Source organism: Scomber japonicus, chromosome 6 (assembly GCF_027409825.1).
Source record: "Scomber japonicus isolate fScoJap1 chromosome 6, fScoJap1.pri, whole genome shotgun sequence".
NCBI classification, from domain to species: Eukaryota; Metazoa; Chordata; class Actinopteri; order Scombriformes; family Scombridae; genus Scomber; species Scomber japonicus.
Genome location: NC_070583.1, coordinates 5,042,444 through 5,061,263, shown reverse-complemented (window position 1 = coordinate 5,061,263; position 18,820 = coordinate 5,042,444). Strand labels below are relative to the sequence as shown.

Here is an 18,820-nt window from a genome sequence, read left to right as displayed (position 1 = left end):
ATATGCCAAAAGACCGGAACATGGCGGGAGAACAAAAAGACGATTTTCTCACCGAAAAAAATGCCACAAACCAGCAAAGCTACATGGCAGCTTTCACAGCACTGATTGACACCTGCAGAGATGAAATTTAAACTTCATGTCTGGAAAGGATCTAATCAGTGGAACAACAAAACCATTTGCACCATGGCTTTGAGCGTAGGAACAGTTGTGTTCATACAGCATTCGACTTTCCAGCACATTTGTTTGCCATCATAGTGACTGTTTTACTATTTGAAGAGACATTACAAATACAATGAAATAGTTTAGTGTCACTGATGACCCAATTATTTATAATATAAAATGTGGAAACAGGATTAGGTCAGTCATAGAAGCAGATTTTTAAATAACTTCACACAACTTTATGTGTATTTTTTTTTAAAAAGGAGCTGATCCTGGATGGGATCACTACAAATAAGCGACTTAGGTAAAACTACTTTTATTTGAGAGGTTGCAGTATATTCTCAAATATCCTAATGTAGCAACTCTCCAGTGTGGCAGTGCCAAATCCATCCTTTCCCAATGAGGCCATTCATCTAAGAAGTTACCCTGTTTACAACACACATGACATGGTTTAAGCACATAACTAGGTGTGGCTACAAACTAGTCACTTGAGTGTTGGTTGGTCACCAGCTTGTAGAGTGTATTTATGCCTATAACTTAGAGGCTTTGTACACCCACACAGTTGTTTACACGCACAGTGGCTGACTAGACTTTTGCTCACACTGAGGGTGGGTGCAGCTGTCTTCACAGGCACACAGTGAAGTGTTTATTGTGTCACCTGTGGTTATGTGTGTGTGTGTGTATGTATATTCTTGTGCACGAGGACAACAAAATGGGGACCTAGTTATAAAAAAAAAACAGCTCCAAAATACTACCAGAGATCAGAAACTCTCTCTGTAAATAGGCTGGTGGAGTTCCAGATCCAATGAGAGTGAGTTCTTGAGATATAGAAAACATGGGGAACTTTTCTGTCGGTTTTTAGACATCTTCCACAGACTCTCTGTACTAAAGGAATGACTGTCTGTCTGTATGTATGTCCTTCACGTATCTCTTGAACTCCACATTTTTTGGGTGTACGACTGGGGACCTAAGGGAGTGCAGTGTTGAATTTGGTGCAATTTAGACACACAATATGTGTAATATTAATAACATTTGAATAAAGCAGTGATTAGCAGGCTGCTCCGCTTTGTGCAGGGGCAAGGAGGATTTTCAGCCAACTGACTCCTGCAGGTCAGGGAGAGAGCAGAGACGAGGAGGGACACGAGTCAGAGACATGTGCTTTAAAGAGAGAGAAGGACAGCAGTGAGCAACTATACAGGAGGCGCACAAGTACAGGTTGAGTGTAGGTCACTAGCATTCAATACACAATAACTGTTTTTGCAGTCAATTCAAGAGCCAATTATTTATATCATCAGTATATAACAGGATGTTAGTTTCTTTCACGTTGTTTTCAATTGTATTCATTTTTGAATTGAAGTAGGAGGTCAAGCTATCCATGTGTTCTGAACAGGCACTACACTAGTAAACATGATGGCAAAATGGTAACATGGAACAGCTTAGACATTTTAAATATGGCATGGTAGATTAAGCACAACCATTTCATGTACATTTCATGTTTCTGCATTTGCTGAATCCTTCACTTTAGCCTGTCTTTTTATCTAACTATGAGACTGCTTGTCTACTTTCGTACTGTCATGGCAACTGAGCTAGATAATACAATAATAATGCTAAACCAAGCAGACATGACACTGTTACTGACTCCATCAGAAATACAACATGTCATAAAAAGATGGGACAATGGAGTCAGTGATGAAGGAAGGGGTGTGTGAAGTGGTGATGGAAAGGCTAAAAAATAGATGAAAATGTTCAAATATTCACTTCTGTTACATATCATCAATTTGTTATGTTCATTGCATTCCAGGGGTTATTTCATGATGAACTGCAATGTAATATTTAGCACACCCACATTTCTCCAACCTTTCTCGTCGACTTCTGCATACCAAAGTTGATTCCCTACTTTCCCAGAATGACTTTTGGCACTTACTCTGAATGCAGCAAGTCATCTGGCAGCATTACATTATTGTTTATTGATAGAAGAACTGGTATCTCTTCCTCTGCTATTTTAGATTACTCCCTGCATAACTGTTTAACTCTGCTGCAAAATGGCAGCGACAAAGGAAGCCTTACTCCTTAAAGACAGGCTGACTTCGAAAAGTCTGATTTATTTTTAATGTTTTGGGTATCTAAAAAGACATTAGGCCAAACCAGATAGGAGGAGGGAAAATGGAAGGAAAAGACATGGTGTAGTTTACAGTAAGGAAAAGAAAATACTGTAACATGCGTGTCTACCTAAAAAAAAAATTATTAGAGCATCTTAAAGAGAAGATTTAGATTTTAAAGAGTTAGAGAGAGACTGCAAACTTAATAGCTTAGGCACAGTGAGAGGCTTCCAAGCGAAGATTTGGCAGCGAAGAACACTGACTTCAGAGGCTTGCCACCGCTGACTGAGAGCAGGCCAACACTAATCGTAGATTGACTTTAACATTAGGATGAGGCAGCATAAGGCAGTCTTTAATTTTAATGATATAGCACCACTTAAAATGCCCCACAAGCCAAAACTGGATTAAGATGTGCCATACGAAATTTAATTTTAAGTGTCGACCTTGAATGCTGAAATCAAGTTAACCAAAGTGGGTTTTTCCAGGACAGACTGTTTAAAATTACGCAGGGTAACACGTCAGAGGACTTTACAAAGAGAAAGTGTTTAAAAGAGCATACAGGTACTTCTGCCTTCTGGATTATCTTCTCTGGTAGTAAAAAGCAGCTGCAGAAGCATTTGTGGGTGGCAGTTCATGTGGAGAGACAACGTGCAAACATCTGAGTTTCTGAGTTTGGAGATATAGCTGTTATGTTGTCTTGGAGCTGCATAGTTGGATGCAGCACCATCTAGAACAGATGCTGCGCTGGCCCTTCACAGAATATTGCAACATTTGAATAAATATGTTTTCTTGCACAGAGTTAAATGAGAATATCAGGACCAGACTTATGTCTGTACGTACATGGAGTCTCTGCTGGTTGCCTGGCAACCCCAATGTGACAACAAGGAAGTCACTGCTCCTAGCCAAATAACAGTCCAGCACATTTTGTATGAAGTAAACAGATGAAACATGTGAATTAGTGAGCTAGAGGTGCTGGTGCCTTTAGCAGCAGGGTAGTTGCTTCCAGTCCTTATGCTAAGCTAGCTGGCTGTTGGCTGCCTCTTCACATTTACCATATCGACAACAATGGTAACTCTTAATATGTAAGTAATATGGTTTATAGCCCAATAGTAATAGCTTTTTGAGACCAATAACAATAAAGATGTACTGGCATGTATTAATTCATGTATTCATTTAAGCATTGTTTATAAGGTTCCTTTTATATTAAAACAATCAACTGGAATCAAGAAATGTACTGGATGTACAGGATGATTTACAGTTAAATATAAAATTGTCTCTACACTCTGGTATACAAACTGTAGAATGGTGACATAATGTCAAAACATATCATTTTTTATTTTATTTTTATTTATTTTGAACATGTAAATTTAAAAAAAGAGAAAAATATTATCAGACTAAATGAAAAGGCACCACCAGTCAAAGACAAATGAAGAAATGAAAGAAAAGCAAGAGAAAATAAAAACAAACAACAACAAAACAAAAACAAAAAAAACATTTCCATTTCTGTATTTCAATTTCTTGTCATTTATCAGTTGACATGTATGCTTATAACAATATAACTGCAATGAGTTAATTTCAGTCTGGCTTTTTGGAAGGTTATATGAGGTACTTATGAGTCAGTGTATTATCTACAGTAGATTTGGAGAAACAGTCATGAGTACTGGCACAGACATTAAGCAATGTACAGCTGTGGATGAGGCCAGGAGCAAAATGTATTTTAGCCACCTAATAAAAAAATCAGGTTAAGTGTGCACTACATTTAGAATTTATGTATTATTATATTATTATTGTATTTTCAGACAGCCCTTTCCTTTGGCACAACATTTCCTTAAACATAGAATTTCTGTATTCCTACACCACAGATTAGCTGTTTGGGTTAGAAAGTGCTGCTACAACGTAATACAGTGTGCAGCATGTGTAGGAATACAGAAGTTCTACAGTTGAGAAAATATAGTGCCAATGGAAAGAGCTGTCTGATATAGATGAAAAGTGCTGAAATTATTCTAAATATAGAGTAGACTTCGATTGATATTGATTTTTTTTTTTTTTTAGGTGTGTCCTTTTTGACCTTTTTTAAAAGGTGTTTATAATACCTTTTGCTGCAGGCTCCATCCACAGCAACATATTGCTTAGCTTCCATGCTGGTCCTCCTGCCTCCTTCTCCAAACTGAACCTAGCTACTAACTCTGGATAACTACCTCATTCAACCCTGTTTTAAAAAACTCAAACTACCCCTTTAAGTTAATGAAGATACTCACTGATATGAGGGGAGGGCAGAATGTGAGCAGCTCTCACTGGACCGTGGCGCACAGAGAACAGTTCTTGGGCCTCCCCTGCCAACTGAAGGAAATTAGTAGAATTAACACTCATGTAGAGGAGTATGTTTAAATGTTTACACACCAGGTTAATTAGAGAAAAGAGAACCTTTACACATGACATCATACACAGAGACATTACATTACCCAACCACAAGGATATAATGCAGTGGAAGTTTCTGCAGAACAACAACAAAAAAAAAAAAAAAAAGGACAAATGCGTATTTGTTCACACTGTAAGAAAAATAATATATACCAACTATGTGGAAGCTGTTTTCCATAGAGAGAGACAGGGGAATGCAAGGAGGGAGGGGGGACAAGGGCGGTCTGCTAGTTGAAGTTCCAGCCAAACCACAGAGTAAAATCTACCGAGCGCAGAATAAAAGGCCCAGTGGCGTTGCAATGCAGACGAACTTCCTACACTTACTGTGACACAGCCAACACAGAAAGGTTGGAGATACGGCTTTGTGCCAAAGTGGGCAGCAGCTCACGATGTCTCTGCCCCAGTCTGACTGGGAGCGAGAGGAAGCAATCTGACCAGTGTCCCAGTAGATGTGAAAATCTCCCACGATCACCTTCTGTTTTTGATTGTATGATCGTAAAAGCGTGACTGCTCAAACCATTGACCTTTCCTCACACCACTGACTGTTAGATGGTGTCAGTCAGGTTCAGCAGGTTGTTGATGAAATGGTTTAAATTATGTTTTGGCTGTATGTACTTTCCTGTATTTACTAAAATGCTTTTGGATCACTCCATGAATTTCTTGCTGTCAAAGTAATAGGTCAGCTGCTGAACATTGTGAACCTTCTATGATTATAGCCACACATATTACTTAAAGCATGTTTCATAGCTGCATTGTATTCTGGTGTATTGAGACCATTAATGGTACAGAAACTGGCATTTCCACCTCTTCAATAACGGACAACAATCCCTTTAAATCATATTTTCAGAAGACAGTGCCAATACATTCTACAAGCAATTAAAAATGTACAGTTATAAGCAAATTCCACTATATCTTACAGAATAAGTATGTTTAAATTTGGCTACAATTTAGCCCAACTAAATAATAAGTAAATTAAAGCTTAAGCACTTTGTCTCTGGCAGAGTGGAGAAGGATTAAAGTCTGTCATGTCGGTCCATCAAATTTGCAGAAAGTCAAATTGCACAGAAACTGAATAAATAAACATGTGAGAATCCAGGTCATGATGACATTTTAGAGACTTTCTTTTCAGTTCCTAGACTACATTTTGAGAGTGCTGAGAGGAAGAATTGGGGAAACTAAAATCCTGTCTCCGGCCCTGTCTTGACAAAAGCAGCAGGACTATTGTTTTGTTTCAGGGATTTTTTAAATCAGGAAATATCTGATCAATAAGTCAGAAAACAACACCCAGAATGTGACCACAAGCATTCTATGCAAACTTTTGGTACTTGTCAGTTTTCAATATTCACACATTTCTAGCCTGACAATCAGATTAAACTGCCATTTTGTTTATACTCAGTGTGACATCTATTTGAATTGCTGAAGAAAATCAACGATGTGGGCGACGATGAAAAGGCTTGGAGCTGGGCTTACACTTCTAAACACAACATTTGGCAGGGACATGAAAAATACATTAGCAGCAGCAGCTATTGTCTAAGTGTTTGATTGTTTTATAGTGGATGCTTAAAATATGGGCTGAGTATCTTTTTTTAGCGTTTTATTACGAATAAAACTTGTGTTCATCAACCAGATTCGCTGATCAAACAAGTGCATTCCAGCACATTTGCACAGGCTTTATTACACATTTAGGGATTAACACTAAAGACTGCCCTATTAGTGAGGATTTGAAAGTTTGCTGCATTTCTGGACTTTATTACAGAGCGAATACAACCACAGTGTAAAGCACTTTAATGGATGTCTGTGTGTCTGCCCAGCCGGCCCCTTCATGTGTTCATAAGTGATGCCAGTATATTAGGTCAATGGCCTGTGTGGCTTTTGGCAGTGCCTGGCGTGTGTAATGGCACATTGTTCTAAGCGCTGAATGCCCCACTTTTGTTCCTCTTTTATGCGTTAAATTACAGTGAAACCTGCATTATCACTTTACTAGTGCTTTAATCTGTTTGTTTTAAATCTTTAAACCCATCTGAAGGGATGATCGCTCTTTTGCGCAATTAGTAGCCTTTTCAAAGTGGCGGATTTAGAGCTGTGTTTTTATTCAAAGTGCTTGGAGCCCAGCAGTGGTAGATTAACACTGGAGACACAAGCATTGATAGCAGGAATAAAGGACAGGGCAGGATTCCTATACGGGCAAATGGACCTGCTAGGGGGGAATAATGGAATTTACTGGATTAAAATGAGAAGAGGGGAGGGCCGGAGGTTAATGCGCCAGGCTATTGTGCATTACCCCACTGCTCTTCCTCGCCTTACATGGCTCTGTGTGACATCCACTGCCATCAACAACATTCCCACCATTACATTAGTGGCCCTGCGTACGCAATATGCCAAATTGCTTTTTCAAAGTTGTCTCTCCCCTGCATACAGTTATTCATTATATTCATTTCATTTGCGGATCGGATGTTTTTGCGGAATCACAGTGTCTGCTGTTCTGTTTTAATCTCTCGATGTAATGCCATAAGCTGTGAACAGATATCTGGGCCATATTCACAAGTGAGCACGCTCACAAACACGGTGCTGGACATATTGGATGTTTGGATGGAGCAGCAGGTGCTCCAGGGATTGGACAGTAACAGGTGCTTGTTCATGGGCTTCTATGACATGCAGCACTAAAATGCTAAGAGTACACAGGCTTGGACTTTTTATTTTTTAGATAAGGTATCTGAGATATGGTGATGGTCACAAAGGTTTGTAGGACTGGTTTTAATCAAAGCTGTGTTAGAGTTAGGGCTACATTTGACGGTGTATTTGTTATATATATTAAGAACAGAACAATATCTCTTGAAGTATTGTAGCTGTTCACACTGTTGACCACACCTGACACTACCCAGTATGGAACAGAAGGGGTTAACAAGGAAGGATCCAAAGTTGGGTTTGAACAGGGTATTAGTGGCAGTTACTTCCCATTAATGCAGCCTAGATCATAGCACTGACCACTGACCACTGTGTCATCATGGTGCCCTTTGAAGTCAAATGGGAAAATCTTCCCTATTTGTAACAACTTTTGTTTCACATTTTTGAGGACATGCAGTGAGTCAGAAATGGATTCTGACTCACTAATACTAAAGAAACTTGTTTTCAGGAAAAGGATGTTTCTGTGGAAAGGGTTACAGAATTTGACACCAACAAACATTAGAAGAGGAAGCCTTTGTTGTAACTTTTCCAAATTAGAGATATGACTCATTTGAGCAGCGACTGTCTAACACTTCAGAGTCTTCTTATCTTAAGTCATGTGTTGAGATTTCTTGAGCCTAAAACTGGATTGTGGAGTAAAAACATTTCTACAACACAGCTCCATGTCCCTCTCACTTCTACTGATGCCGACACTCTCCGCAGACACCTTTCATCCCAGCAGGTCATTTCATCTCAACACGTATGCAGACAGACAATTAGTCCGTAGCGGTCTGCCTCTTATCAGTCTGCAGCGGATGACACCTCTGCAGTGTGAGGCGACGGCAATCTACATCACCTAAACACCTCTGTCAGCATCCATACAACCAGTCAGAGTCCCCCGTCTCGTGAGTGTGTGAGAGAGAGCGCGTGTACACGTGTACGCTCGTACTCTGCCGGGCTATTACAGAGGGTGTTGGCTTAGCAACTGTCACAAACACTTCACAGCCACTCAAGAGCCAGAGACCGAGGCACCTTCAGTGCTTACTTAAAACCCTGCGAAAAAACACAACCCAGAAACATCCCGTAAACTTTTGAAAACTGAAAGAAAAACAATGAGGAAGGAACGGCGTGTGATAACAGGCCAGGCTGCACTGTGTGAACCAGGATTGGTGTCAAGTTCGACTGAAACTGAAAGGCAGAGGAGCCTCAGAGAGCTTATATTTTGACTGGGTGTGTGTAGTGTGGTTAAAACAGCTGTAATCCCCTGCTGCACCACAATAAGTACAACAAAAAAATCTGCTAGCAGCACAGGAGTTGCCACATCACGCTGACGCGAGAGGCCACCGTCTGTGTGTGTTCACGGATAAAGTAAGAGTGTGTCCTTTTACCCGCCGCCCGTGGATGTTTATAGAGAGACTGATTAAGGACTTCAGTGTGTTTAGATCTCACAGGATGTATGTGAAGTTTGCATGTTTCAGTGACAGCCTTTACATGAAAGGCGATACTGGGTGAGCGGGGCCTTCGCAGCATTGTGGGTAATTTGTTAAGTCGCTGAGCAGATGAAATCGTCTAATGATTTTCCAACAGTGACTTTAAAAGAAGAGAATTTTCTAACTGAGATATCTCGCCCGAGCTGATTGGGAAGGGTTCTGAGGTTCAAAATGATCCCGGTCATATGAGCATGTCTGAACAGAACAAGTATTTCAACATCCAGGGTTTGCAAAAATAAATATGAAGCAAAGAGAACATTTATGTTAGGCAGTAATTACAGTAGGAGTGTAGCTTTTTTTTTTTTTTAATTTAATATGATTCAATTTCTGTAGTACACCAAACATGGCCTGTAAGTAACAGAGGTCATGTTAACCTATGACCCTGATCATCAAGAGGTCGCCATCTTGTGGCTACATTTCACATTACATCAGAGGAGTCCAAGAAGCTTTCTAATGCAACTCAATCCAACAAATCTGCAACAAATACTCATACAAACAATAACAATAATAATCATAACTATTCCTCTTATTATCATTATTTCTCTATGGTAGTTTGAAAGGCTGTAGTGTGTGATGGTGAACTGGATTGGAATTTCTCATGTTTATCTTAACCCGTAGACTCCATTTACACAATTCTTAAAACATCTTTTTGGCATTGCATTCTCCTATGGTGTTTTTACCTAGAAGTTATTTTGCCTAGTCCTCTCCTGACTTTTCATTCAACCTCCTACTTTACTGTATTTATCCGTGTAGACTATATATTTAAACTATATGTACTGATTTCGTGCTGTAGTTTTATTTGTCTCATGACAGCAGCTCTGATCGTTTCATTGCTGTGTACTGCTGACACGTCTATTTTCTCTGTATTGAGTGAGTATATATTTGCTTGGAATAGTCCACATGGCTCACATTAATATATATTTATGTGTTGTAATGCTTGAAGATAAAAAGCAGCTATATACTGTACAATCTGTATATTATTTGTGAATGTATATGCATACTTTTGTTTGGTTAGGAGCTCAGATTTCATGTTGGTGAGTGACTCAATGAGAATTGGAATAAATGACTGTTGTTGACAGGCAAAAAACACCTGAAGCCAAAAGAATAGAAACTCAGAGAAACAGAAAGAGAAGGAATAAACGAGCATTCTGATTCATTTGGATGTGAATGCTGTCTTTGTAACCATGTCCATCTGTTGTCATCTCCACTCTGCCTGAATCCAAAGGTTTTGACTGGCTGCACTTGCTGTCACTGATGAATATATAACCAATCAATCACTGCCTACTGTCAGTGTGAGCCAAAACATAACATCAGCTCTCATTGTTTATTTTCTCTTTTCTTTTGTTTTCTCCTTTATTTAAAAGACAAGAAGAGAAGTTCAACAGGATCTTGTAACTTGTGTTACAACCCTGGGTATAGTGTAAGAGCCACTGTTTAAAACTAACTGTCCATAATGTGGTCACTGATGCCACCTAGTGGAAAATAAGATACACTGCTAGTAGAGTATTGAATTTAAGCAGTGAACAGAGACACTAATGTTGACTTTATCAAGATTTAAATGATTGGTAAATATATAGTGAAAACATCAGCAGAAGTTATAGGTGCTCAGTTTCAACATGTATCTTTGTTTGGCTTTATTGTTGCATTTTCCTATCATTCACTGCATTGAATCAATATATTTAATCATAACTGAATACCAAAGAACTCTTGAAAGGTGTAAATATGTATTAAAGGTGCAATGTATAGACTTTAGTGGCATCTAACAGAACAAACTTAGAAGGAATGGAATATTATATTCATAAGTATGTTTTAATTAATGAAAATATGAATCATTGTGTTTTCGGTATGTTAGAATGAGCCTTTTATATCTACATAGAGAGCAGATCATTAGATACCACTAAAATTACACACTGCAACTTTAAATGAAGTACTCAAATATGGCTAAACATATTCAACTGAAACATTTCAACCTTTTAACTTAAAAATAACAATAGTCAATGTTGTGTGTGCTGTAACTACTTTTCTAGTGTTTCTAGCTATTCTGCCAGTCTTCCTCTCATATACAACCAGTAGTTCAAAGACATACACCAGCTCTGTTTCTTGTCTGCAGTTTCCTCATTGTTTTTCTTCAGCCACACTGGTGCTTCAAACTATTTGGTAAGGTAGTAGACATGTCCTGACATGTTCAGGTGGAGCAAATGACTCAATCATAGTCTGACTTTTGAACCCAGCAATGTTTACATGATATCATAACACAAATGGTCAATCAAGTCCAAAGATAAACAGAAAGACTCACAACTCAGCAGTTCTCACTGTTTAACATTAATTAAAAAGGTGCATACAATGAGGAATACACCTAACAGAAAGGTCATATATAAGATCATTTGTGATATTGCATGTTTATGGAGTTTTACCCAAAAATATTATCTTAACACTTATATATGAGGTGAACTGATTGAAAAGTTTTATAAATTAATTAAATTAATGCAATGCTCCTTCTCTAACACATCTCTACATAAAGGATAAACTATATTTAGAGACAGGTGTCAAAATGTCCAATCTACAATGGTCTGCTTATTTGTGGAGTTGAGTTTTAGTACACACACCACCAGCTGGGACTGTAGAAGAGAGCTGAGGAATCTTTCAGCACATGTATTGATGTATTGTGATCTAAACTTTTGATAACAGGATGAAGGTATAAAACAGACGAGGCTGCAGTTGAACAGGCTCATTAGGTACGTAACTTACTGATAAACTCCAGATCTGCATCCCGTCAGTGTAGCCGATCATGAGGCAGAGGGGAGGATCACTGGTGCCGCTGTGCATCTCCATAAACTCTGGGTTCCTGGAAGTGTCTGTGCACATAAACAGTAACACATAATAACATTTAATTGATTATTATTATTATTTGGAAATCTGTACGACAATCCACAAGTGATCACATCTGGCACTGAGAGGAACACAAAACAGATTACCATGAAGCTTTGTTACATTTTAAGACTATGATTTATTTAATATCACACCACATCCCTACAATTCAAAGTTCTTTTTGTTTTTTTATTTCAATTACAAATTCTTCCTTGAACCTCTTATTTAGATACTCACTCAGTAATTGTACTAGTTCTTCCATATATTCTCTCTGTGTGTGTGTGTGTATATATATATATATATATATATATATATATATATATATATATATATGACCTTGCCTAAACTTCACCAGGTAACTTCAATGCCATCATACAAGACATAGCCAAAAGTATGAAACATTACAACTTTGCAAAATTAGAATTACCTGATAGTCAAGTACATTTTCCATCAGTGTCTGTACCAGAATTCCAACTAAGAAATTAGCTAAATGCTGAGTGTCCATATAGTGTTTTATTCTGAGAACCAGCATCTTTTTTTCAATTGTTCCAACTGAGTAGAGAGCATTGACTTTTTTATGTGTGGCCACTTCTAGCTGAAAATCTCTGAACTTTCCAGAAAGGCGTTGGTATCATCGCTGTCAGTCACTGTCAATCTTTTCAGGCAACCAATAAAATATTAGACAGGGGTGGGCCTTATCCCTGTGGATAATGGACTCTCTTCCATTTTCTTGTTAACCAAGGAAATGGAAGAGAGAGGCTCGTTCTATCTTGAGCTTTATGATATGCCAGACAGAAACTATCATAACAAAGACAGAAATGCCTGTTTGTGTCAGACACTGTATGTCGCTGGAGAGTGTTGTCATAGAAATTGACATGGACACAAAACCCCCACACGGAATTTTTCTCTCTCACTGCAAAAGCATTTCATCCCAGTGTTCCCCAGCACCCTAACAACACTTTTCTGTCAGAGAAGAACACTATAAGGATACATATACGCCCTTACAAACCACCCTAATTGGTAAGAATGGGCTTTTGTTGTTGCTGATGAAGTCAAAATATGTTCATAAGAGCAAACTGATATTGTTTTTTCTTATTATTTAGCTTTTTAGAAAGAAAAGTTTTTAAATACTCACTTAAACTCATATTGACTTACCGTTGATGTCAGCTTTCTCAAATCGAACCCATATTATTTTCTCTTTTTCATCAGTCGGCGGAGCCCCAGTATACGCCTGGAATCATTCAAACAAAAGTGGATGATATATACTTGCGACAACACTTCACAACATACCATGACACACACAATTAAAACATCTATTTACCACATTTAGTCAAGCAGCCAAAAGCCTTTTTAATAGCATACTAGACCTTCAGAATGATGAAAGATTGCAGGTAGAATAACTAGTAGACAAATTGCAGATAGCCAAAGTGTATATTGTTTCTGGCTGGAGTATCCCATAAAAGGTCTCTAATCACATGTCCCACTGATTATTCATTAAACAATTTAACCCTTACTTACAGTTCATATTCTACACCCTCGCAGGATGTTCGTTCTAAGAATCCCCTCATAAAAAGTGTCTATACAGAATTTTGAACCACTGATATGTTTAGAAATAGTCGATCTGACTGATCAATACATGTGTAATTAAACCTTGATTAATGTTTCAGAGAGCAGAGAGAGTGGATTTTTTAGGTTTTACACCACTCATTTTTGGAGAAAAAACAGCTACAGTACTATCACACAATATCATGTCCTATTTTACCTAAGACATGAAAATTATTCAAATTTGACCTGAAACATTTTAAAATATTTAAATTTTTCACTCGGGGTGTTTTACAACTGCGACTTGCCAAAACTGGTCAAATTTGACCTGAACAGTATTTACGGGTTAAAGATGTTCCAGCAATATCAAGTAGGTACTTTTTGAAACTCATTGGTTTGAATGCTTTCAAGGATCTGACTGTTCAATCTGTGATGTCAAAACATATCTACATACATCACCACTGTTAGTAACTGCCATACTAGACTTTAAAACATCATTTTGATTCAGCACTTAAAGTATGACACAGTTGCAATGTCCCAATTTCACACTGTCTATGATGATTGTATACAATACATAAGAAATCGAAAGTACTTTACGGTTTTATACTAATAGGAGATTATTTCAAGAATGATATAAATACATCAATCAAACAATGACTTTGGACTCCATTTCCTCAGTGCTTTGCAACACTCACACACAAACACACACTTTTCTCGCTACAACATACTCAATTAGCAATACTGCAGTTAGAGTTCAGTGCAGCTCAGTATGGCAATTAGGACAAAACTTCAGCTATCAGCTGTTAGTGTGAGATAATAAATGGAGAGGAGAGACAGGTAGGGGAAAGTTACCTGAGGAACCACATCTTGCAGGAAAGTCACCACACTTTCCATGTAAGACTGCTCCCTGTGAACAAAACATAATGACAATGCATTTATAGACAATTCAAACAGCCAATCACAATGTCTATTTTCCCACAGCTGTAGACAGCTATAGTATGAAAATGTTTTGAGAAGTACAGTATATTGTAATATTAATATTCTACATGTAGGGGACTTCTTTAGGGTAGCATTGAGCTTTTTAAGGTGGCACTGTACTATCCACAATCCAAGTTCCTGAGGCAGGCTGTTTCATATTCTTGGTGCTGCAGGAAAATAACATACAGGTTTAGATTATAAGGATTTGGAATGAAAAACAGATTGCCATCCTTACGTAGCAGCTTGTGCTCGCACCAGAACCCCTCCAGCACAGCGACTCGGTCTGCGTGGAGAGTCCGACGCCATGTTGTCTCCCGTTTTGGTCCTAGAAAGGTACAAAGAGTTTTAACATGAAAGCAGGACACTAACAAGATCACTCATTTGTTTGCCATTGTACTTACTGGCAAAAAAATTAGTTCTGTTTTTATGAAGCAGGCAAACTTTGGCAGAAACTTTTAGAAAGAATGAAAAGTCTAGTTGAGCTAAAAGTAACATCATCAGATTGTTTGCTTTTTTGCGACCAACTTTCCTAAACTCAAACATGCTCAGTTTACTGTGATATAAACCAGAGAAGTAAACCCTCACATCTGACAGGCTAGACCCTAACACTGGTTTGCATTTTTGCAAACAATATATATATATATTATTATATAATATATTTAATATATTTAAACAATGAATCAATTAACCTTAAAGTGGATCTTTTATGCAAATTTCCAGTTCTATATTTTTATTCTAGTATCTTTGCGTGATTCAGATCAACTGTGCAATATATGCTTTTATATATTCTCACTGTAAACCTGTTCAGTAACAATTTCAACTCAGGTTTATTATCACTTAACATCAATATTATTTATTTACTTTTGTATATCATGTTATTTACTTTTTTTTACCAATATTGTTTTTTATTGCTTTTGTACTTGTTCTTTATTCTTTTTATTGACACTTTTTTTTACTGTCCACTTTGCTGCTGCAATATTTTAAATTCCCCAATTGTGGGGCTAATAAAGGAATATCTTATCTTGTCTTCATAGTTTAGAAAACTCTTTATTATCTTATAATGGCCCTTTATGCAGCCCCTCACCTCAGCCCTTGTCTCTAACTGGTAGTTTTAGCTCCTGTCTTTTTAAAGCCCCCCTCCTCTGTTCTGATTGGCTAACTAGCCACAGGTAGCAGAAGTTTTCTCTAATGGAAATATCTCTCCTAAGGTAGACAATAAAGGCTTATCTCATATTATCTTAACAGGTAAACTACTTATTTTACTTTGCAGTGCTGTGGAATGGAAAACAGTGGAGCAGATAACCATATAAACTAATCTGTCACAAGATGACATCAGCTTGGGCTGAAAGTAGAGAAAACCTCTGGGAACCAAGTGTTCAGAGTCATCTAAAGCCGGTGCTTTTTGCTCAGAGGGATTACTTCTACATACGTTTATCTCATTATTTGACACTATGGATGCATATAACATGAACTTCCAACATTGTAACAGTATATAGATAACTATAAATAAGGACAAGCACATTAGGTCCCCTTGAAAAGATACATTTTCTCTTGATCAACTAATCAATTGATCAGCTACATGTTTTAACACTATAGTAATGTGGATATTAGTCTAAACTGTCAGACTAAAGAAAACAGAAAATATTCACATTTAAGAAACTGGAATCACACAATCTTGACTTTTTTCTAAAAAAAATAACAATTCATCAAGTAGCAAAATAGAAAATAATTGATGACTCATTGATTAATCAACTAACTATTGCAATTTTAATATAATTTAATGAGAGACAACATTAAGAGAGTATTTCAAATGTTTTTGTCCACACCTATAAACCATACTTGAGAGTAACACACATAGGGTCAAGGCTCCTCACTACATGTCTAACACAGCAGCAGAGGACTGTGCCTTGTGAATGTGTGGGGGTCAAAGCATTTTGCTTCTGTGACTGAAGCCACTTTCACACATGCACTGCAACCCTGAAACGTTACGGACATTACCTGGAGAAGCCATATCTGTGACCAGAAATGTCTGAATGAGTCGGACCGGACATTAAACAGACTTATTCCCTGCCAGCTCCCTACTTCAAAGTCTGTGTGTGAATACAGCAGCAAGCAAGTAGACTACTTACTGCTGTAAGTGCAGCTAAATCCAACAGTAGGAGAGACGACACAAGCAATTTATCAAACAACTGCTGAACAAACAGAGCATAAACTTGTCAACTCCTCTCTCATCCACAGCTGCTGTTTTACACACTAGACTGGCACTGTGTATTTTATTCACTCTACAACTAGTCAAGCCACCTTTCCACCTGCTGTTATAACATGCAGTTGTATATGGATAGATGATAACATGTGATAAAAGAAGTATTTACATTTACACCAGGTGTTAGAAAGCCTTCTCATTGTGTTGATTCTGCCCATATTGTGATCTCAATATGCAAATCTGCTAGCAGACACAAACACAGTGGGTGTCATGTCAAGAGATAAGATGCTGCTGTATGGGTTCCAATTAAAGGTGGAAGGAGGTAACCTTTCAACATTCTGGGTGGATTTCTGAGGTCATCTGATCATGATGCAAGTCAGGACTGATAGCATTCACAGTGTGTGCTGTGTGTTTATAGCACAAAACAGGACACAACCACTGTCTAAGAAGAGTTATAGAAAAGGTTACCATAATAAGCAATAGTATACAGATCAGTGAAACATATCAGTATCTTATAATAAGTTCATGATGAATGGATGGAGATTATGGACATATCAAAACATAAAAGTCACGTATATACAGGCTGCAATTTAGTGATGACACGTCTGACTGATTACCATAAGACTCATTATCATAACTCCAGTCAAACAGATGCAGTCCTGTGGAAACCTCTAGGCAACATTTCTATATTCTCATCATAACTTGCCTAAATGAGTCAGTACTACTACATGGGGCAGGCACTGACTACTCACTTTCAGAAGAGTATAAATGTTTTCTGAATAAGTGCGTAACGGTGCTAACAGTGTATGTATGGACGTTACTATATTACGCAACGGTGTCAACAACAGAGACTTTGGGCTGCATGCAGTCACTATATGGAGAGATGAGCCTACAGCACAATACAAAGCACACATGAAAGCCTCAGTCACACAACCTGAACATATATTCAGCTAGCTTGCCCCATTAATAACTTGCAGACATTTACCTTTAATTCCTGCGACAACTGTCAACTCAACACAATGCAGCTACTGGCTAAAGCTCAAGTTAAATTGCTGGATGGAGACCCAGCAGCTAACTCAGCTAGCTAGCATTAGCTGATAAAAGTCCCTTGTAGCGCTAAAACGACACGATAAAAAACCTGAGCTAGAAGTTGCTGTTGTCATGCTTCAATAAGACATCACTTATAACTGACTAGAGTTACAAACCGAGGTGCTGGCAGTCTTCTACAGCAGGTTATGGACTTGTGTGGTTGTCTAAAGCGCTCTTCACAAAAAAAACGTCAAAACACAAACAGACTAGGTTTTGCGGAACTGTGTTGTGTAATTGCAATCCAATCGGAGCGCCCGGACGGCTTTGTCAAGCCAATCAGTTGAGAGCAAAGGCGGGCTTAATAACTGCGTCACCTATCGGAATCGAGATATTTACACAACATAAAGTATACCTCGTTGCCTATTCATGATGCATTTACTGCCTTACACCGTGTGAGGAGATTGAATGCTTTTTTTCTGGTTAATAACACAATTAATAATCAATAATACCGAGAAGCGATAATACAGACATGTCACTAACATGTGTTCTCGCGAGGTTGCACTCTTCATTAGTACAACGGAATTATTCAGACATTATTAAAAAATGAAAATTATTCTTTATTAACCCATTAAATGAAAGTTGTCTGACATATAACTTAATTTTGTCTGTTCTTATTCTAGCTTTGTATACCTTCATTTGATTTTTTTTTCATGTTTTAGATATGTGGACCATTATTATTATTATTAGCCTATTATCATCATCATTATTATTATTATTATTCCTAGAATATGTATGTTACTGTAACAGGTATGCAACAAATGTGGACACTTTGGTGAGTATGTATTGTCTGAATTAAAGTCACAGTGAAGGTTTTTGTACTGATTGATGAATGAGTAAGATGCATTAAAGTACTGCACAATTACAATAAGATATTAAGATATGTGTTAAGACTTTTGGTCATTTACTGAATGAGACAAATTCGGTAAATGACAATGATTTTTTCCTCATTGTAGTCAAAAATTAATTTCACCGTTACCGGAATGAAATGAGAAGCATGCAGGTTTAGCTTTACTTGAAAAGCAATCCTCTAATGTGAAGTACTGTATTTTGTACAATAAAGTAAAAGCCCTTCAAATCAAGATGAGAATGTTCAAACCTCAACCTCCTTTTTCCTCCGCTTTCTACAAAGAAATGACAAAACTGTTCATAAAAGTTTTAAAAAAGATCAATGTGATATCAGATTAAATCTGATCACATCATGAAATCAGAGAATGAATTAAAAACCAGTGATCCAACTTAATTAACTAACCCTAACCCAACATCCAGTCCTCTGTTGTCTGTAAAACAAATGAAAGACAAGAAAATCATAA

At 37.7% G+C, this 18,820-nt stretch overlaps 1 protein-coding gene across 1 annotated transcript in view; it reads right to left on the bottom strand.

Annotated features, from left to right (window-relative positions):
• bcas3 (BCAS3 microtubule associated cell migration factor) overlaps positions 1 to 17,692 on the bottom strand; it is a 359,279-nt gene extending 341,587 nt beyond the window's left edge. Inside the window, exons 1-6 of the mRNA XM_053321422.1 lie at positions 17,627 to 17,692; positions 14,454 to 14,543; positions 14,093 to 14,147; positions 12,854 to 12,929; positions 11,579 to 11,685; positions 4,517 to 4,598 (exon numbers count right to left, since the gene is read on the bottom strand). Coding sequence (XP_053177397.1) covers positions 4,517 to 4,598; positions 11,579 to 11,685; positions 12,854 to 12,929; positions 14,093 to 14,147; positions 14,454 to 14,524 — 391 coding nt within the window. The 5' untranslated portion in view covers positions 14,525 to 14,543; positions 17,627 to 17,692. The remainder of the gene's footprint in view (positions 1 to 4,516; positions 4,599 to 11,578; positions 11,686 to 12,853; positions 12,930 to 14,092; positions 14,148 to 14,453; positions 14,544 to 17,626) is intronic.
• Between the last annotated feature and the right edge of the window lie 1,128 nt (positions 17,693 to 18,820).